The sequence below is a fragment of the Palaemon carinicauda genome, chromosome 14 (genome assembly GCF_036898095.1).
Source record: "Palaemon carinicauda isolate YSFRI2023 chromosome 14, ASM3689809v2, whole genome shotgun sequence".
Classification (NCBI taxonomy): Eukaryota; Metazoa; Arthropoda; class Malacostraca; order Decapoda; family Palaemonidae; genus Palaemon; species Palaemon carinicauda.
Genome location: NC_090738.1, coordinates 17,503,020 through 17,525,627, shown reverse-complemented (window position 1 = coordinate 17,525,627; position 22,608 = coordinate 17,503,020). Strand labels below are relative to the sequence as shown.

The following is a 22,608-nucleotide window of genomic DNA, read 5'->3' as shown; positions in this document are numbered from 1 at the left end:
GGCCGTGGAGACAGATTCTTCAGAGTAAGAAGGACCGCCATGGCCTCCAAGATGTTGATGTGGAATGTCTTGAATAGGGGAGACCATGTTCCTTGAACTTGTCGTTGATGGGAGTGACCCCCCCCCATCCTTCTAGCGATGCATCCGTGTGGATAACGACCGACGGAGGCGGTGGTTGAAGGGGAACTGATCTTCTCAGGTTCTTTGCCTCCGACCATGGCTTTAAGAGTGAGCGAAGCCTGGTTGGTAAAGGTCTCTTGAGATCTCTTCGAGCGATGGATGCATATCTTCTCCAGACTCCCGATGCATCCTTTAGCTGTGCTCTTAGCACTGGGTCTGTCACTGAAGCGAACTGGAGGGAGCCGAGCACCTGTTCCTGTTGACGTCTTGAAATCCGTTTGGATTTTAGGAGTCTCTTGACAGATCCCGCTATTTCCTTCCTTTTCTTCAGAGGGATGGAAAGACGGTGTGACTGAAGGTTCCAATGGATTCCTAGCCATTGAAACTTCTGAGCTGGAGAAAGTCGAGACTTTTTGGTGTTGATCTTGAAACCCAGATGTTCCAGGAATTGGGTCACTTTTCTGGAAGCTTGCAAGCATTCTTCTGAGGATGCTGCCCATACCAGCCAATCGTCTAGGTAAGCCATCACCTGGACGCCTTGTAGGCGTAGCTGTTGGACGATCGTTTCTGCGAGCTTCGAGAAGATCCTTGGAGCTATGTTGAGTCCGAAGGGCATGGCTCTGAAGGCGTACTGCCTTCTTTGAAGCCTGAATCCTAGGTAGGAGGAGGCCTGGCGATTCATTGGAATGTGCCAGTAGGCGTCCGCCAAGTCTATTGAGACTGTGTATGCCTTTTGGGGCAGTAGGGCTATTATGTGCTGAAGAGTTAGGATCTTGAATTTGTTGTTCACTATGAACTTGTTGAGAGGGGACAAGTCCAGAATGACTCTGAGTTTGTCGGAGTCCTTCTTGGGAACACAGAACAGTCTTCCCTGGAACCTGGTGGACTTTACCCTCTTGATCACCTTCTTGTTCAAGAGTTCTTGGACGTATTCTTCCAGGACGGGGGTGGAGTGTTGGAAGAATTGATGGAAGGTTGGAGGTGGTGTTACCCAACTCCACCCTAGTCTGTTCTTGATGATGCCGTGAGCCCAAGGATCGAAGGTCCAACGATCCTGGAAGAGGCGGAGTCTTCCTCTCACTGGAAGCATTTCATTGCTTCTGGTTTCCCGAGGGTTTGCCACCTTGGCCGCCTGCTCCCCTTCCTCCTCTCCCTCTGGATGGACGTTGAGAGGAGTCTCTGCCGGAGCCTCTACCTTTGGGATGAAAGGTAGTTGACTGCCTTTCGTAGGCAGGTGTGAAGACTGTGTATGCCTTTTGGGGCAGTAGGGCTCTTATTTGCTGAAGAGTTAGCATCTTGAATTTGTTGTTCACTATGAACTTGTTGAGAGGGGACAAGTCCAGAATGACTCTGAGTTTGTCGGAGTTCTTCTTGGGAATACAGAACAGTCTTCCCTGGAACCTGGTGGACTTTACCCTCTTGATCACCTTCTTGTTCAAGAGTTCTTGGACGTATTCTTCCAGGACGGGGGTGGAGTGTTGGAAGAATTGATGGAAGGTTGGAGGTGGTGTTACCCAACTCCACCCTAGTCCGTTCTTGATGATGTTGTGAGCCCAAGGATCGAAGGTCCAACGATCCTGGAAGAGGCGGAGTCTTCCTCCCACCGGAAGCATTTCATTGCTTCTGGTTTCCCGAGGGTTATCCACCTTGGCTGCCTGCTCCCCTTCCTCTGGATGGACGTCGAGAGGAGTCTCTGCCGGAGCCTCTACCTTTGGAACGAAAGGTAGTTGACTGCCTTTCATAGGCAGGTGTGAAGACTGGTGACTGAGCCACCACCAGCTGAGGGACCAACTGAAAGGTCTGTTGGGGCTGAGCCATCAACTGGGGAGTAGCGGGTGCCGGAAACTGGCGCTTAGCCTCCCGCTGCTGGGGCCTGGGTTTGTTCGATTTCTTCTTAGGCTGGAGGCCCTCATCCTGAGAAGATTTCCTCTTCCTTGACATGCCCCACTTGTTGAGAAGGTTCCGGTTCTCTGTGGCGGCTCTGTCCACGATCTCTTTCACGAGGTCGCTAGGGAAGAGATCTTTCCCCCAAATGTTGGAGGAAATCAGTTTCCGGGGTTCGTGTTTGACGGTAGCATCCGCAAACACGAATTCTCTACAGGCTCTCCGGGCTCTGATGAAGCTATAGAAGTCCTTTGTCAGGGTGGCGAGATGGGTCTTAACCAAGACCATGTAGAAGTCTGGGGTCAGAGTGTCCCCGGCCATCGTCTCTAATTGCACTTGGTGAGAAAGGGAGGCGGCCAGTCTCTCTTTCGTATCCAGCTCCCGACGCAGAAGGTATTCGGAGAGCTTGGGGAGGTTCTCATTAAACTGCAGTCCTGTGACGTCAGCCTCCAACTTTCCTACAGAGAAAGTTAACTGGATGTCTTTCCAGTTCTTGTCGTCGGGAGGGAGGGCGAGGGAGAGGGGCCTACATTCCTCCAATGTAGGGCAGGGTTTCCCTTCCTTCACCGCCTTCAACACTACCAGTAGAGACTTTTCAGCGAAGGGGAAGACCATGGTGGCAGGAGCAAGAAAGGATGGATGTTTCTTGCTTAGGGCCGGCACCTTGGAGTTTGTGTAGCCCTTGCTCTTAAGGCAGCCGGCCAGAAGAGCTTGAGCCTTTGCATGGTCAAAGACAATGACCTCCTTAGGCTCGGTTTCCTCCTTGGAAACTGGCTCGGACTTGAGACGGATGTAACAGTCCAGATATGCTTCAAAACTAGGTCAAAACTCCACCTCTTCAGGGGGGATGGCGCCTAGTTTATCATTGACGAAAATTCGTCCACTCCTAATTGGCATGTGCTCTGCATGCCTCCAGGGGTTGGTCACTGAGCAAGGGGGAAGATCCTTAACATTGATCTTCCTGACCGTCTGCTTCGATAGACGGAGGATCTCCCTCTTGAGGTCTTAATGTCCTTTGCGAAACCTCTCGTCCAGGAGGGCCACCAGGGCCTGGAGACTATCCTGGTTTTCCACTATCGACGGTGTAGGAGTGGAAGAGGTAGAGGGAATCGGTTCCGTTACAGCAACGGAGGTAACAGAGGGGGCGCGGGCGATGTCGCCCTCGGAGTCCGGAGCCTCCACATGCTCCTTCTCTTATTGGCCCTCGGCCATCAGGGTCCTTTCGATGGTGTCCGACACTTCCGACATACGTTCCACCTAGTCAAGATGGAAGTCTTGCAGTGCGTCCGATACATCCGGTTCAACCGTCAGCTGGACGCAGGGGATCTCGGCTTTGGGGATAACAGCATCCGCAGATGCCTTTGGGAAGAGCAAAGCTCTCATCTTCTCGCTCGGGAGATAGGGCCCCGTGGCGTTCTTTTGGAAACCACGCACCCATTTGCGCAGTTTCTCTCGGGTAATGTCCCTAGCCTCCGCTGATGGAGGGTCCTCAAATGCCTCATGGAGCAGTTCCTTGCAAACAGTGCAGACCTGCGGGTCCCAATACCGTAGGGTCCCCTTAGAGATGGAACAGCTGGCGTGGTTTCGGCACGCCAGGTGGCCGTAGAAGTCTGGGCGCCGAACGCTGCAGAAGGCGCTCTCACACTGGATATACTCCTCCTGTAAAAGAAAGGGGGACATGAGTCTACACAAGCCATGTGCAATGACTTAAAGTAATGAATTGAAATAATCTTAGATTAGTATTAATCTTATTTAAACTTAACATAAGATTCCTTTTCAAGTGTAAGCTTAGGATAGGTAAGCTGGAAAAGAAGCAGAAAACGCACATACATGTGTATCCCGCCCAGCCAATTGCCGTGACCCCACACCATAACTAATTCTAGGGGCTCTTTAAGAGCCTAAAGAGGTGGAAGGAATATCCACATTGGATAAAGCACAGCTTAGACTTCCTCCAGGGAATTAGTCATGGTAAAGGGGGAGCTGAGTTCATTCAGCATAGAAGAAAAGAGAGAGAAATGATTCCTCTCTATTCAGATAGGTCCCGGCAAGGGACTGTGCATGGATGCACAGAGTATGCTAGAAGAATTTACTGCACAACTATACACTATAGTTTTCTGTCTAGGGTATGTACTATACCATAGATGTACTGTCTATCGTATATAGCTATACAATAGTCACTGCCGGCACAAAGGCCAGCAGGGAAGAGGTGACAGTCCACTGAAGTAATATGATTAGGTGGCGCCGGCAGCGTGACGGAATGCCAGAAGCGCGCCAGGCGCCGGTGAATCTCCATCGAGGGGAAACCCCTCCCTGTCATCAGTCTATGTGGCAGAGAGAGTACGAACCTCAGGATGACGGCAGTCGGCAAGCAACCGGCGAAGGTATTCCAACACTGACGTCAATTAATGAGACAGAGAGGATACCAGGTTACGCTGACAGCTGTTGCCGGCAGGGTAGAGGCGGCAGTGGACCGGCACTGATAGGTAGAGAGGAAGGGTAGGGGAAGAAGGAGGGAAGGGTAGTAGCTCATTACCCGAACCTCGTCTTCCTCCGGAAGGAGTGTTCAAATGAAAGAGAAAGGGAAGCAATCTTTCATCCAGCCGCAACAGAGCCGGCAGTCGGATAGAATTGCGGATGGCATCCCAAGGGAGGACCGAAGAACACTCTAAGATAGTGAGGTCTTCCGCCAGCAGACCGACTTGCCTTAAGCTATCCCATAGTTCGACTATATGCGGGAAGCGTAGCAGTTCGGACCAACCAACGAAGGGACCGAGCCGAACCCACAACCCGCCGGCACGCGGTGGAGTTGTAGGACGGCGGACAGAGGTGTGATGGCTAGGCAAACACTAAAGGACAGAGGGGGGAGGGGCAAGGGTCCTGAGGGGGAGTGTGGGGGAAGGCGTAGCCCTCACCGACACTCCGGGGGGGGGTTCTGTACCAGAACCAGCACTATCCCAGGTGTAGGAAGAATTCATTCTCCAGCCTAGGGTAGGTTAGTTCAGAGAAGGTACAGCACTAGTGTACTGTACTGTCCTAAACTATAAAGAAACAGAATCCCCAGGTCTGCCTAACCTAGGCTAGGGAAGCGAGTCCCAAACCAGGGAAGGCAGGTGTAGGACAAGTCGCTAAGCCACAGGGAGGAAGGGTCGAAACCCTACCAAGTGTGGACTAGGGGGAAGGGCAGAGCCTTCGCCGACCAGCAGAGACCAAAAGGAGAGTTCATTCACCTAAAGGGGGAGCTGGGGGCGAACGACTGGTACTCTGAGGTTCTGTCCCAAACTCAAAGCTCATGTACTATGGCTTAGGAGCGGGGAAAGAAAATCCTAGCCTAACCTCACTCGAATACGATTCGAGGTAAGGAAGGCTAGGATGTAGCCTAGGCTACCTCAGAGGGAGGAGATTACCTTGGATAAGGTAACTGAGGAGGTGAGAAAGTATACAAAAGCCCTAACGTTAGGTTAGGGGCAAGGGAGTCGACTACCAAGATCACCGAAACCCCTTGTATACTTCCTAGAAGGCGAAAACACATGTGCAATCACTGAATCTTATACAGTATGTATAAATGCCTAATATCTTCATTTTGTAACTTAACACTAGGAACACTTATATCATGCATGAGAGTAAACAAAAACCACCTAAGCTATCGAGCCTAGGGGCTAGGCTAGCACACTAGCATACGAATCGGCTACCTACAATCGCCGAAAATGGATACTGCGGGCATAATATAACTAATTCTTAGCAATGAAGACTAAATAACTAATGCTGATAATTAGTTATATGACTAGGAAGGTTGTTCTGGCTAACTAAATAAAGCATGCGAGGCGAACAACATCGTCCGCGTCATGACGCCTCCGGTCAAGGCACAGCTCCGCCACAAAACACGGTATTTTAAGATAAAAAGGCGTTACTTTACGGCTAGAGCTGATTTATACAATACAAGAATATGGTACTCAACTTTCCAGAAGGCGAGGCAGAAGATTGCGACATGTTGGATCACTTAGTGAAAAACTGGGATAAGCACCTTGTCATAAACGCGACGTGAGAAGGAATGAGGATGGCGCGCTGCGGCGGCGTCAACCAAGATGGTGGCCAACATGGCGACCGGATGTTGATGTCGCCGAGTACCGTAACAGTAACGGAGGAGGAGAATTTAGTAACGGCTCCTCCCATAACTTGCCACACTTCCCCCTCGAAGCGTAAACGCTATGTGGGGTGCAGATAGCTATGTGGCGTGTCAAGCATACGTCCCCTGTTATCATACGATATCCTAAAGGGAAATCTTATGGGTACTCGTGCCAGAAGTTAGAATTCTGTGAAACCTTTAGTTTAATTCTATGGGAATATCTACTGTAGTCATATATACCCTTAGGAAGCAACTGAAGGAACCTTCCATCAGGACGACATGGCTTGATCCCAAAAATAATAATAAAAGCTGATTCAGAGGAAGTTGTAGCAGTTCAAAAGTAGGCAAGTTAATGGTATTGAAGTGATAGTACTGTACTCCTAATTATAATGACAAAAAGTGTTCCCACGATGTTAAAATACACTAAGAGCACAAACATTTTCATGCTTGCATTATACAAGAAAGAAATATTTGGAATGCTGGCTAGTATAGTGGTAACGTGTTTGCCTAGAATTCGCATGGCAAGAGATCGATCCCCGCTCAGGACCGTGAGTTTAAGCTGTTTACTGGGGAGGCTATTGCTGTGGTAGGGCACCACAGTGGGGGGTTGGGCTTGCCCGGCTGAAGTTCTGGTGAGTATCTATTCTGATGGAACTGGAACTGAAACCCGACACCTTTAACCTTAATAGTGAACAAAACAAAAACAGGGTGGTTGCAGTAGGCCAGTACTATTCTCTCTAAAGTCAAAGCCAATCATACTAACGGCCTGACCACAATAAAGGGATTTCTGTACAGCATTGGAGATTGTAAGAAGGGCATCACATGCTCCAAGGCGTTTACAAAAACCAAATTGCAAACTAAGGATCAGATGATTACCTTCAGCAAACCTATCAAAACTTTCTTAAACTTTAGATATGGGAGTTATGGCAATTGGGCAGTAATCAGTTGGACTTGAGCTACCACAAACACATTTACATAGTGGAGTAGCATTACCAATTCTCCAACAAATACCAAAAGCTTCTCTTCTTGCTAACTTAGGCAAAATAACAGATAACTTTGGAGCTAAGAAATCTGCAGTCTTTATTAAAAACAAAGGAAAAATACCATTTGGGTTTACACCACCATAAGCATCAAGGTCCATTAAGAGAGCTTTGATTTCAAGATATCAAAAAGCTAAACTAGTTAGTTTAGCCTCAGGAAAACAGGAATGAGGAAAATAAAGTTTCTCATTACTCTGCTTATTGTCAAACACATCAGCCAAAAGGGCTGCCTTCTCCTTTGGAAAGTGAGTGACGGAGCCATTTGGTTTAAGTAAAGGCGGAACTGTTGCATCTTCACCAAAGAGTGCAGATTTAAGGTAGTCCACCACTCATGTTCCTGGGTTATACCAGAAAGGGTTTCTTTTATGGTTAAATTGTATAAATTTTCAACTGAAGCATAAACTCTGAGCAAAAGCTCTAAGCTGAGTATAGTTATTCCAAGTCAAATCTGATGTGTTACCCTTCCAAAGATGACAGGCCTCCTGCTTCTCCAAATAAGCATGTCTACAATCCTCATTGAACCATTGTTTGTCTATCAGTCTGTACTTTAGCCCACAAGAAGCGATATGCCTATCAATTATGTTGACTAGATTCTCATTCAAAGGGACAACAGGATCAACACTACTATAGAATTGTGCCAGTTTAAGACCAAAATATCACTTAAAATCTCATTCCAGTCTGCTTGAGATTTCATATAAATTTTACTCAAGTATGATACATCAGGGACAGGCTGCTCAGTCTTCACTACTAATGAAATAAAGGCATGATCAGATGTCCCATCTGGAGAACCAACCTTACTTGGTATATTGCCAGGGAAGTCAGTATATACGATATTATGTTCAAGCAGTTACCAAACGTGTGAGTTGCTTCACTTATGATTTGGTCACAACTTGATTCAGAGGCAAAGTCAACAGCTCTTAATCCATGGAGATCGGTAGGTGAAACAGAATTTAACCACTCCCTATGGTGAGCATTGAAATCTCCAACAAAGACAAAAGAGGCCTTTCTAGCATCTTGTTAATTAGCCATAATGGTAAGAAGACAATCAAAGATAGAATCATCCATGTTTGGATTTCGGTAGATTGAACACAAATAGCAGTTGTTATGCCTGCCACAAATCCTTTGAGCGTTAAAACAACTGTTTAGTAATTTCAGTGTTGTTAGGTGTATGAGGACAGGATAATGTGGAAAGAATAGGCCAGACTATTCACTGTAAGCAAAGGAAAAATGAGCTGTAACTAGAAAGAGGGATTCTATGTACTACTGTCTGGCCAGTCAAAGGACCAAGTAACACTCTCGCAGTAGTATCTTAACAGTTGGCCAGTTATGGAGAAATGGGGTATCAAGTAAAAAGCAAATACACAGAGATCTCAAAGATTGAAAGTTTTGATATGAGATAAAGGATATGGAACATTTAGCAAATAATAGAGGAAGTAGATCTGGAAGTGGCATGGCAAATTATTATTAATATTACTTGCTAAGCTACAACCCTAGTTGGAAAAGCAGGATGTTATAAGCCCATGGGCCCCGACAGGGAAAATGGCCCAGTGAGGAAAGGAAACAACTAAAAAATAAAATATTTCAAGAACAGTAACAACATTAAAATAAATATTTCCTTTATAAACTATAAAAACTTTAACAAAACAAGAGAAAGAGAAATTTGATAGAATAGTGTGCCCGAGTGTACCCTCAAGCAAGAGAACTCTACCCCAAGACAGTGGAGACCATGGTACAGAGGTTATGGCATTACCCAAGACTAGATGTAAATGTGTTTGTGGCCGCTCAAGTCCCACTGATTACCGCCCAATTTCCATGACTCCCATATTATCTAAAGTCTTTGAACGTCTTCTGGAAAAACATCTTAATAGGTTTGCTGAAGGTAATCGTCTATTCCCTAGTTTGCAATTTGGTTTTCGTAAAGGCCTTAGAGCATGTGAGACTCTTCTTACAATCTCCAATGCTGTACAGAAATCCTTTGATTGTGGTCGGGAAGTTTGTATGATTGGCCTTGATTTTAGTGCTGCCTTTGACCGTGTTAATCATGAGGCCCTTGTTTTCAAACTCAAACAGTTGGGAGTGGGTGGGTTGTTTCTTAACATTATTGATTTTTTAAGTGATAGATCTCAGAGTTGTTGTTGATGGGCACCATAGCGAGTATAGGAATGCAATATCCAGTGTTCCACAGGGTAGTGTTCTTGGCCCATTACTTTTCATACTATATACACATGACATGTTGTTTGGCCTAGAAAGCAAGCTTGTTGCATATGCAGATGATGCTACTCTCTTTGCATCAATTCCATCCCCTGAATGTAGATCTGGGGTTGGTGAATCCCTTAATAGAGATTTAGCTAAAATTAGTGCATGGTGCAAATTATGGGGTATGAAGTTGAACCCTAATAAAACTCAAAGTATGATTGTAAGTAGGTCAAGGACGGTGGCTCCTCAACATCCGGATCTCAGTATTGATAATGTTTCTTTAAATTTGTATGACTCTTTTAAAATTTTAGGTGTGATTCTTGACAGCAAATTTACTTTTGAGAAATACATTAGGTCTGTGTCTTCTTCAATTGCACAAAAAATTGGCTTATTGAGAAAGTCTTACAAGATTTTCGGTGATCAATCTATTCTGAAGAAGTGTTTTAATTCTTTCATTCTACCTTGTTTTGAGTATTGTTCTCCTGTCTGGTGTTCAGCTGCTGATTCTCATCTTAATTTGTGGGACAGAAACTTACGGTCTATTAAATTTCTTATTCCTGATCTAGATATTAATCTTTGGCACCGTCGTTCAATTAGTTCATTATGCATGTTGCATAAGATTTTTCATAACTCTGACCAACCTTTACATTCAGATCTCCCTGGACAATTCTATCCTGTTCGTAATACTAGGCAGGCAGTTAATTCTAATAGCCAGGCCTTCTCCATCATGAGGCTCAATACTACGCAGTATTCTAGAAGTTTTATTCCAGCTGTTACCAAGTTGTGGAATGATCTTCCTAATTGGGTAGTTGAATCAGTAGAACTTCAAAAGTTCAAAGTTGTAGCAAATATTTTTATGCTGACCAGGCTGACATGAGTCTTTTTATAGTTTATATATGACATATCTGTTTTTGACGTTAACAGTTTATATAGGACATATCTGTTTTGACCTTGTTACTGTTTTTAGAATGATTTATTGTTCTTTTATTCTCATCATTTATTTATTTCCTTATTTCCTTTCCTCAGGGCTATTTTTCCCTATTGGAGCCCTTGGGCTTATAGCATCTTGCTTTTCCAACTAGTGTTGTAGCTTGGCTAGTAATGATAATAATAATAATAATAATAGAGAACAATGGTTTGATTTTAGAGTGTCCTTCTCCTAGAAGAGCTGCTTACCATAGCTAAAGAGTCTCATCTACCCTTACCAAGAGGAAAGTAGCTACTGAATAATTACAGTACAGTAGTTAAACCCTTGGGAGAAGAATTGTTTGGTAATCTCAGTGTTGTCAGGTGTATGAGGACAGAGGAGAATATGTTAAGAAATTTCCAGACTATTCAGTGTATGTGTAGGCAAACGGAAAGTGAACCATAACTAGAGAGAATGATCCAGTGTAGTACTGTCTGGCCAGTCAGAGGACCCCATAACACTCTAGTGGTAGTATCTCAACAGGTGGCTGGTGCCCTAGCTAACCTACTACCGATATAAAGACAAAGACCATTTAGGAATTCAGGCTAAAGTTCACAAGACAGAAGATAAAGGAGAGATGTTATTCTACATCTAACCCTAAGTGATAATCTGAAAAAAAAAAATGATGAAGTGTGTAGCAACAGAGAAGTTGACTTTTATCTGCAAGGATACAATATAGATTTATTTATATTGCATGTAACATGATCTTTCAAATGAAATGGAAATTTAAAAAAAAAATTCTTATTACTGATCTAGACAACCTAGTTTTGTATATGGTTATATAAATCCTTTGACTCTCATGGAATCCTTGATAAAATTTTCATAAGGCAAGAATCCTCCATAAATAAAAAATATGGACTGTGTCCTAATAACACATTTGTTAGTTTAGGGGAATCTTTACATCTTGTTTCTAAGGTGGAGTTCCTTCCCTTCACATAGAGCAAATGAATTTTTTTTATTCCCATTGAATACAATATACTTCTATTTTCAATTGAAAGCAAGTGTATAAAGCACTGTAATTAATAAATAGTATCAGAATGTCAAGAACATTACTGGTTTGGCAATTACCTCTTAAATATAATCATCTTAGCTCTGGTTACAACACACTATTAACTTGTTTGTGACGGCTAGCTCTAGATTCTAATATCTACATTCACTTTACACTGGATTTTAAAGGAATTGAGCACTAAACTTCTCAACGTGTTGTCAACTTTAATACTGATTATTCACTATTAGGGACATTATTTGACCATCCTGTTTTCATTTTAATACATTCATTAAAACTTTCTATGCAGTGAAAGCTTATCTGAACAATCTTGGTTCTATTAAAGAGTACAGTACTGAGAAAATATTACATACCTGAAACTTTGGAGACTTAATAAGGGCTCTTAGTACTACACCAAGATAAAAATAAAACCTTTTAAGATAGCATAACCAGATAATTTAAATTGATTGTTTGTCTCAAAAGCACACACACTTGTTAAATATAAAAGGTACAGAAAATTACACTATCTTGTAGAAAAACTATACAGAACTAATAAACTTCCAATAATTATTGGCCAATCAATAATTATTACTGTGATGAAATGGATGAACTACTAGAATATCACATGAAAAGTTCTTTAAAATATTTAGTACAAGAATTTATTGTAATCAGAAAAAAAATGTTCATTTCTGCTGAGAGAAATAAAAGACAGCATTGTTTAGAAGTAATATCACAGACAACATGATGTACATGCACACTGAAGGATTAACGACTAATACAGGAAGTGAAAAAGTGACAATGTAAAACCTGAAGATTCATAAACAAGGGCCCTTTTGTTATATATCAGTTTAAAACCCAAAAATGTATTTCTCTAAAGAATCTGCTCTGGTTTTATAATCTAACCATTGGGCCATATACATTTGAGGTGGCATATTTCATAGGAAGATTCTTTTTAGATAATTTAACTGGTTAATAAACCACCTTTTTATAGCTTTAAAGTTATAAATCAGTGTCTTGATAACTATATACTATGAAGAATTTTTAGTCTTTTTCCAAGTTCATTAAGCAGTACAAAAATTGAGATAAAAAATTGAATGTATTCTGAAAAAAGGGTAAATTATAAATATGAGATATACAAAATAATCTTTATTTTTTAGCCTTAAGCTCCATTATCTCTTTTCCAGGCTTCAATCCATAAAATAATCCTCTCAATATTGGATTCCATATCTTCTGGAGAGTTTGATGGAAGAACATGGACAATATCATTATTATAACTATCCATAGCCTCGTCTCTTATGACATTCATGATTTCGCATTCAACATTCTCTGTCAGCTTTGTTCCATGGTAGCCCCTGAAATGAAAAATAAAAATAGATCACCTTTGAATAATAATCTTTACTAGGATACAGTAATTTAATTTAATTTACATATTATTAAGTAAAGCACAATGTAAGTGAGGCAAAGAGGGTAGTCTGACCTGAGGTGGGGTCAGGGATTGGGTCATTCATATGAAGAGAATAAGAAGTTGTTTTGGAAAGAAGTGAAGAGAGTAAGGAAGGCTGGTTCAAGAAAGAATTGAAGAGAGAGTGAAAGATGGAAATGGAAGGCTGTTAAAAGGAGAGGAGGTAAGGAAAAGGTGGGCGGAATATTTTGAAAGTTTACTGAAAGTTGAGGATAATAGGGAGGCAAATATAATTTCTGTTGCAGGTGTTGAGGTGCTGGTGATGGGAGATGAGAATGAGAGAGAGATTACAAGAGAGCAAGTGAGGAGAGCACTAGATGAAACGAGAGTAGGAAAAGCATCAGGTATGGATGATGTGAGAACTGAGATGTTGAAGGAAGGGGGTGTGACTGTACTTGAATGGTTGGTGAGATTGTTTGTTTGTTTGTTCGTTCCAACACGGAGTACAGTGAACCCTCGTTTATCGCGGTAGATAGGTTCCAGACGCGGGCGCGATAGGTGAAAATCCGCGAAGTAGTGACAGCATATTTACCTATTTATTTAACATGTATATTCGGACTTTTAAAACCTTCCCTTGTACGTAGTACTGTTAACAAACCACCCTTTAATGTACAGAACACTTAATGCATGTACTACAGCACCCTAAACTAAAACAGGCACAAATATTAAAGGCGATTTTATATCATGCGTTTCCTAAACACCTAAAAAGCACGATAAAAAATGGCAACCAATGTTTTGTTTACGTTCATCTCTGATCATAATGAAGAAACAAACTCATTTAGTGTACACATATATGTATAGGTTAGTTTTTGCATCGATTATATTGATTATACAGTACTGTATGTTGATTTTTTTATTACCAATGTTTTAGTTTACGTATTTTTCTTAGGACTTCCAAATGAAATCTTTTTCTTTATGACGCCGCCTGAAACGACGGCGTGTACGCTCAGTAAACAACCACGCTCAGAACAAACAAGGCATTTAACGCGCATGATGATAGTGATAAATAATGATACAGTACATACAGTATTTACAGTAAAAGCATTTACAAAATATGTTACCTTACAAATATAAATTATACAGTACTTGTACGTAGCAAAGCAGGAAAACAATTTGAGAGAGAGAGAGAGAGAGAGAGAGAGAGAGAGAGAGAGAGAGAGAGAGAGAGAGAGAGAGAGAGAGAGAGAGAGAGAGAGAGAGAGAGAGAGAGAGATTGTTTTACGTACGTAAATGTAAATTTTAAACAAAAAAAATATGATAGGTTACAACATGTAGACTTTTAAAACCTTCCCTTTAACTTAATGCATACAGTACGTACATTACTAAACTATAAAACAGGTTAAAGTAAAAAATAAAGATTGTTACTGTACTCACCACGAAAGAAGTTGAAGAAAAACTTGAATGGTGATGGCGATGAATTTGCTGCACAGTAGAAATGATGATGATGAAGCTGATGATGTGTTCTACTGTGCAGTCAATGATAGTATTTTACGTCTCTTCAGACGGAGGTGTCTTTTCCTGGGACACCTCTTCAACTTCTTCCTGGGAAACTTCTTCAATTTCTTCCGAAGGCGTACTAGCAGGAGGAACTGGCTCTTTTTTGCGAGGCTGGAAGAACATTGTGATCGGAAGTTGTTGCCGCTGCTTCTTTTTTCGATCCAAGAGCATTTTGTAGGGAGTCATGTCTTCATCGATCTTGTTGCAGAATTGCATCGAGCGAACCATATCCTCGTCCCACTCTTGTAACATTTCTTTCGCCTCCTTCATATGGTTGCAGAACTTGGCAAGCCGTTCTAATGTTAAGCCCGTTTCTTCGACATTTTCTTGGGTCTCTTCCTGGGTACCCTCACTCTCTTCCTCACTTGCCGATTTCGTCAGGTCTTCGAGGTCTGCGTCAGTTAGGGGCTGGGAATGGCAGTCCAACAACTCGTCGACGTCTTCAGTCGTCATGTCGCCAAACCCGTCACCTCCAATTATGGCAGCCAACTGCACAGATTTCCGTATTGCAGAGTGTTGGATTTCCGACGGAGTAAATCCCTTGTCGTCGTAAACAATATCGGGCCACAGCTTCTTCCAGCTCGCATTCACGGTTGCAGGTTTCATCTCTTGAAGTGCCTTTTGAATATTCTGCAGGCACGTGGCTATGGTGTACTGCCGCCAGTACGCCTTCAAGTTGAAATCTTCATCCTCGTCATCTTGGGCAGCATCCACACACGCAACGAGGTCCGCCAAGGTATTCTTCGTGTAGAGGGCCTTGAACGCCCTGATAACCCCCTGGTCCATCGGTTGAATTAATGACGTGGTGTTGGGTGGCAGGAACTCAACCTGAACGCCCTCACGCGACAGGTCAGTTGCGTGTCCACCAGCGTTATCCATAAGGAGAAGGATCTTGAATGGCAAGCCCTTCTCTAAGAGATATTCATGGACTTGCGGGATGAAACACTGGTGGAACCAGTTGGAGGTCAGCATCTTCGTAATCCATGCTTTTTGATTATGCATCCAGTACACGGGAAGGAGATTCTTATTTTTATTTTTCAAAGCGCGAGGATTTTTCGACTTATAAATAAGCCCCGGCTTTAACAAAAATCCAGCAGCATTGCCACACATCACGAGGGTAACGCGATCCTTGAATGCCTTAAAGCCAGAGGCTTTGGCTTCCTCTTTGAACAGGAAAGTTCGCGACGGCAGTCTCTTCCAAAACAAGCCGGTTTCATCCATATTAAACACTTGTTCCGGCTTGTATCCACCTTCAGCGATAATGTTCTTGAAAGTCTGGTTCACGTAAGTTTCAGCAGCGGCAGTGTCAGCGGAAGCAGACTCCCCATGCAGGGAAACGCTTTTCAGGGCGAAGCGTTTCTGAAACTTCGCGAACCATCCTTTGCTTGCGGAAAAACGTTTCTGAGGCTGGGAATCAGTGGATGTCCCTGGTTGAGGATCATCTGCATCATCATCATCTTCAGCATGGTTGCCGTCGTCGTCTTTAGGTTCCTTTGCAGCAAAATTCTCATATAAGCTCAAAGCCTTTGTTTGGATGGTGTTCGTATCCAACGCTATGTTCTTCTTCCGGCAGTCGGCAATCCACACAGCTAAAGCACCTTCCATACGTACGATCGTTTTATTACGCGTTGTAACGACTCGCTTCGCTGATCTGCTAAAGGTGATTGCAGCAGTCTTTCTAATGTTCGCCTCGTCCTTTTTGATATAGCGAACGGTGGATTCGTTGATGCCAAAATGGCGGCCGGCGGCCGCGTAACTTCTACCATCTTTTAACATGTCGAGAAGCGTAACCTTCTCAGCTATCGTCATCATCCTTCGGTGGCGTTTAGGCTCACTACCAGCCTTACTAGAAGCAGAACGCTTGGGAGGCATTGTACAGTAGGATTTAACAGAAAGTTCAACTTAAAACAGTCGCACACAGCACAGATTAAACTTCACAAACTTAAGAACGTCTACTCAGCGATACGCGGAAAGAGAAAGTGAACGATCCAGCCCCGCGAGAACTTTGATGCTGCGGGTAGAAGATGCGGGCAAAACACCAATCACAGGCTAGATAACAAAACTTGAGTTTTGATTCGTCATCTATCAGCGCTTGAACCAATCACAACCCGTCTTACAGTACTATGATGCGTTGGTTACTCATAGAAGATGCCCCGCGCATAATGAACGTACGTAGATTAAGTACAATACCGTAATAATAATAAATAATGATAATAATACTGTTCAGTAATAATAATAATAATAATGATAATAATAATAACAATAATAATTTTATCAACAACAACAACAATAATAATAATAATAACAATAATAATAAAAATTTACGTACGCTATTTTACGCCTCTCTCTCTCTCTCTCTCTCTCTCTCTCTCGTACGCTTACAGTATTCGAAATGTGATTTTTGCAACAAAGAATATTATTGGATGCAGTACTGTACTACGTACGTATACATACAAAAGATTCATGGAAAAGAAGCACATCCATTACAGTACACACCATTCTAATATGGTATGACTGCATCTGATTTGCGTTTCATGTTCGATTTAATTTTACTACGTACTGAATTATCGTATGATCACATTCTCTTTTCGTGTTTTATTTCTTTCTGTGCTGAATTATATATCATATGTAATGCAATGAACAATCAGTAAGAGCAGATATTACTAATTACAGTATTAATGGAATTACAGGTAACAAAATATCGTATTTGGTTGTCTTCAGATTTCGCGGTATTTTCGAATTTTCCGGAAAATTCGCGATATGTATATATATATGGGTTATGGGAAAACCCCGCGAAGTGGTGAATCCGCGATTGTCGAACCGCGAAGTAGCGAGGGTTCACTGTACTTACCTCGAACTACTTTCTTAGGAGGATCTGGGATCTCCCCATTAACCGACCAAGAATTTTGCGTAGTTCCCCCTCTCTCCGTTACCTTGTCGGGGCGCTCCGGGGCGGAAGGATACTCACCCTGGGGCGCCCCGGGGTCAGCGCTGCTAGGTCGTCAGTAAGCGTCTGGTAGCGGCGTAGATATCATCTCGCCGCTCTCTCTCACTTATCCCGTCCGATCACCTTGTGTACCACGTGTTCCTTTGTGTTCCTCATCCCTTGTGTACCACGTGTTCCCTTGTGTTCCTTACCTTTCCCTTGTGTTGCTTGCGTGTTCGGGTTTCATGAAATCCCAGCGTCGTTGTCCTGGGCCCAAAGCTGGTAAGTCTTGCGGGGCCTGGCTGTCCAAGCTGGATGTCGACCCGCACACGCTGTGCGCCTCGTGTCGAGGAAATAAGTGCTCCCCTTCCTCCACATGCCCGGAGTGTGAGTCCTGGCCAGAACTTCAGTGGTCCTTGTTCGCCACGAAGAAGAAAAAGGCGCCCCAGAGATCTCCCAAGAAGGCGGGCCTCACCTCCCCGCTAACGTCGCCTTCAGCACCTTCAGAGAGAGGTTCTCCTTCACCTTCCCCTACCCAGAGTAGTGGACGAGGTAAGTCCGTTGCGGGGAAACGGCCCATTGCCGTTCACTATGAGTCTGGTGTCGGGGAGTCTGTTAAAGTGGGGCCTACGCAGACGAGGGGGGGGGCGGTCTGCTAGTGTGGCGTAAGTTTGTGTTGCAGACGAAGGCCTGGTGCCCGTAGGACCCGTCTCAAGTGAAGACTCGGTGTGGGGGAAGCCCGAAACAGGGCCTACCCCCCCATCGTGGCAGTGTTTTTCAGGTTCAGTGGGTTCCGAGGGCGGTCGGGACAAAGAAAGGCAGGCTACGTGTTCTTCGGACCCCGACTCCATTGTTTGGACAGCGCCTAGGACGCCCTTCAGTCCCCTATGCGGCAGGAAGAGGAGTTCGAAGGATGGTTTGCCTCTTGAGCTGCTTTCCGCATGCCCCCGCCGCCCTCAGCTACGCTTCTGCCGGATTTCATGGAATCCTTAACCCCGGTATCCAGACCAAGGGCCCTTAGAAGACTCGTGATAGAGTCAGAGGATTCAGACAGCTCTTCCTCCTTGGACAGCTTCTTGACCTACAGCTCTTTCTCGTCGGAGGACTCCAGCGGCCGGGATGCCAGGAAGAAGCGGAAGAGGTCCAGGAGAAGGAGAGCTAGCTCCCACGCCAGCCCGGCAGGAAGAGATCGAAGTCCTCGAGAAGGAAGAATAAGAGGAAGAGTTCCTCGAGGAGGAGGTTCGTTAGAGTGGCTCCCCACCATCGTGGGTCGAGCAAGACGGCTGCCGCCCCAGTGCCTGCCTCGGTGGCCACTGGAGCCACTTCCGTGCCCTTACCCAGTGTCTCTTCGGCTCCGCCCGCTCGTCGGGTGCAGCCGTTGGCACACTTTCAGTTACCTGTACCCGGCAAGTCATCGGCTCCACCCGTTCGACGGGAACTTCCGCAGATGAGACCCGGCGGCTCGGCCCCCAGCCACTTCGTCACAGCGGCTCCGTTCAAGTTACGGAACCTGCCGCTGCTGCGACCATCAAGCAGCGCCATCCGGATTCCCCGGGAGGGGGTAGACCCATGATGGCTACCCCCGCCCCGGCGGCTCTATCCGCGACGGAGGCAGCCGCTGCACCAACCCGTCAAGAGGGAAGGGATGCCTCCGCTCCCACGGATCCCTCCGTGTTCGAGGATGCTGCCAACATGGAGGGGCAGATAGTAGAAGAGTTGCTGTACACAGGCAAGTGCTCCCAGACGAGGTCTCGTCATATAGGAAGGTTCTGGCCCTAATTCGTCACCACCATAGGCTGGACGAGCCTCAGCCTTCGTCAGAACAAGCTTGGCTGTCAGGTCTGGGGAGGATGGTTGACAATCTTGTCCAACAGAAACCATCCCTGACCCTACCCTTAGCGCCCGACGTTGTCCTGGGGATGGAACATGTAGATCACTTTGTGTCAGGCAAGAAAAACTTGCTAAGGGCTCAGGGTTCCTTCAAGCTCCTGCCAGGACTTAGAACCCAAAAGAAGTTTTATGTACCAGAAGGGTGACACTCAGGGCCCCACACGCTAGAAGAGGCCGTCGCTACCCTGAACTAGGGCAACACCGATGAGCGGAGGCTTAACGCACCGATGGTGTTCTCACAAGCAGAGGCCGCCATGATGGAGGACACCGCCCAGGACATAGTTAACGTAACCTCATGGCTGGACTGGTGGGCGTGCACCCTAGCAGGGTTTCAACTGGTGCACGACCTATCGGTTCCAGAGAACCAGGCCCTGTTACAAGAACTAATCCACTAGGCTGGCAAGGCGATGAAGTTTCTCACTTTCCAGTCCCTTACCCAGACAGCAAACTGGGTTCTGAGGAGAAGGGACATGGTGCTGAACAGGCTGTCTCGCAGGCTCCCTGAGTGAGAAGCAAAATTCCTAAGGAACTCCCGTCTGGGGCGAGACCGTGTTCCCCCTTCAGGCAGTGGCGGAGACAATAGAGAGGGTCGGAAAATTAAAGAGTTTGGCTGAGCCCAGGCCCAGGCAGCAGGTGGCAAGGCGGCCCTCACATAGAAGATCGTCGGCGGACCGGGCCTACCCGCCTACGCCTCTGGCTGGGCAGCAGGCCTCCTCGAAGAAACAGCAGAGGGAAAGTGGTCAATGGAGGAAAGAACCCGACACATCAATCTGCTCGAGCTCATGGCAGAATAAAAGGCCCTGGCGACATTCGCCTGTCTTCTTCGGGGAAACTCGGTGGCACTCATGTGCGACAACGCCACGGTAGTGGCGTACATCAAGAAACAAGGAGGCCTAAGATCAAGGGAACTGTGCGACCTCACAGCTCAAATCCTGGAATGGACCAAAATGAACCACATTCTGCTCACAGCCAGGTTCATTCCGGGAAGGAGAAAGATCCTGGCCGACGGCCTCAGCAGGACAGGACAGGTAGTAGGGTCGGAATGGTCTCTTCATCCGCAGGTGGCACAGGAGGTTCTCCAGCTTTGGGGCTCCCCGGTGATAGACTTGTTCGCCACAAGGCTCAATGCACAGCTACCCGTATTCTGCTCCCGGGTACCAGATCCGACAGCAGCGTTCGAAGACACCTTCCAACACTCGTGGGACGGTCTCGACGTTTACGCCATTCCCCCCTTCGGGATCATCAGGCGGGTGCTCAACAGGCTAAGGCAGTCGAGGTTTACAAAGATGACTTTGGTAGCGCCCTGGTGGCCAGAGAGGGAGTGGTTCGCGGATCTACAGGACCTGTCCACCCTTCCTCCGTGGCCCCTTCCAGTAAGAGAAGACCTGCTAAGCCAACCTCACTTTCTAAGGCTACACGAAAACTCTAAGGGCCTGAGGTTATCAAGCGCCTGCTAAGGAAAGAGGGATTCTCGGATATGACTGCTTCCAGGATGTCGGGGTATCTCTGGAAGTCCTCGTGCGTAGTGTACCAGGCCAAGTGGGCCACTTTTGTTAAATGGTGTGCCACACAGAATCTGCGGCCCTTAGACGCTTCGGTCCACAGTATTGCAGACTTCCTGGTTCACCTGAGGGACGACCTGAGAGTCTCCATTCCAGCCATTAAAGGAGTCCGTGCGGCACTGGGACAACTCGGGGGGCATCAACCTAGGGGCTTCTCGCCACATCTCCATGATCATCAGAAGTTTTGAGCAGTCTTGTGACCCTCGCTCCTCTAGGGTTCCCCAGTGGGATGTAGCCAAGGTCCTCAGGGCTCTCTCGAGGCCTCCCTTCGAACCTCTTAAAGACATCCTAGACAAGGACCTCACCCTCAAAGCTGTATTCTTGCTTGCTCTTGCCTCAGCCAAACGGGTGAGTGAACTCCACGGCTTATCCTTCAAAGTCTCACACTCGAAAGGGTGGAAGGATATATCTTTTAGGTTCTTGCCGGAATTCGTGGCCAAGACCCAGAACCCAGCAATTGCTGATCCTAGGTTCGAGGAATTCTCTATTAAAGCTATTCCGCGCTCTGACAACCCGGAAGACCTGGGAGTCTCCATTCCAGCCATTAAAGGAGTCCGTGCGGCACTGGGACAGGTTTTCCAACTCGGGGGCATCAACCTAGGGGCTTCTCGCCACATCTCCATGATCATCAGAAGTTTTGAGCTGTCTTGTGACCCTCGCTCCTCTAGGGTTCCCCAGTGGGATGTAGCCAAGGTCCTCAGGGCTCTCTCGAGGCCTCCCTTCGAACCTCTTAAAGACATCCTAGACAAGGACCTCACCATCAAAGCTGTATTCTTGCTAGCTCTTGCCTCAGCCAAACGGGTGAGTGAACTCCACGGCTTGTCCTTCAAAGTCTCACACTCGAAAGGGTGGAAGGATATATCTTTTAGGTTCTTGCCGGAATTCGTGGCCAAGACCCAGAACCCAGCAATTGCTGATCCTAGGTTCGAGGAATTCTCTATTAAAGCTATTCCGCGCTCGGACAACCCGGAAGACCTGCTTTTGTGTCCCATGAGGACTATCAGGAAATATCTCAGTAGAACTTCCAAACTCATACCAGCTATCAAAAGTTTGTTTGTATCCTCAGGCCCAGTCAAGAAAGCGGTGTCTAAGAACACTATATCTTTCTGGCTCCGGCAGGTTATCAAAAGAGTGTACGAAAGTGATGGTTCCACAGTTCCTGGGACCCCATGATATTAGAGGCCTTAGCACATCCCTGGCCTTTGACACCAACATGGCAAAGAGCCAAATCTTATGAGAAGGTACTTGGACCAGACAATCCACCTTTACAGCCCACTACCTGAAGGATTGTACGAGAAAGTCCCTGGATGCCTTCTCCATTGGGCCAGTAATTTCGGCCCTGCAACAAGTTTAGTGGTTTTTGGCCCCGGGTAGCCGTGGGAAGTAATTGCAAGCGACACAAGTTCCTCCTTACTTCCCCCTTCCTTGCTACCCTCTCCTTTTCCCCCCCCCCCCCCTTTTCCTATCCTCCTTCCATGTAAGAGATGGACGTTGAGGAACACCATGTCCGGATTATATATAAAGGTGAGTTGTACATAAGGTAGACTTTTGCATGCTTTCCCCTGCTCTCCTACCTCTCCACTGGGTCATCTAGACCTAGCCTCTTATCTAGGTCTCGTGCCCCAAGATGTTTTGGGATATTCCGGCCTGTAAGCCACTCCCTCCTCCTAAAGTATAAGTCTCCTAAGTAAGTAGTTCGAGGTAAGTACTCCATGTTGGAACAAATAACAAATTTTAGGTAATTTGTATTTTTCCTAACAGTACTTAGGCCTACATCGAACTACTTTCGGGTTATGGCCCACCAATACTACCCTGAGTATCTTACAGGAGTTCGAGGAAGACTTAAAACATACGCTTACTGACGACCTAGCAGCGCTTCCTCACGCGCTGATCCCAGGGCGAGTATCCGACAAGGTAACGGAGAGAGGGGGAACTACGCAAAATTCTTGGTCGGTT

At 45.7% G+C, this 22,608-nt stretch overlaps 2 protein-coding genes across 3 annotated transcripts in view; one reads left to right on the top strand and one right to left on the bottom strand.

The window, feature by feature from the left end:
• The window catches only part of LOC137653449 (mucin-20-like), a 174,240-nt gene that overhangs the window by 38,452 nt on the left and 113,180 nt on the right, over window positions 1-22,608 (top strand). The gene's annotated exons all lie outside the window — the stretch shown is intronic.
• Window positions 12,447-22,608, bottom strand: part of Ak6 (adenylate kinase isoenzyme 6) — a 58,858-nt gene continuing 48,696 nt past the window's right edge. Inside the window, exon 4 of the mRNA XM_068386509.1 lies at window positions 12,447-12,667. Within this exon, the coding sequence (XP_068242610.1) occupies window positions 12,475-12,667 (193 nt within the window). The 3' untranslated portion in view covers window positions 12,447-12,474. The remainder of the gene's footprint in view (window positions 12,668-22,608) is intronic.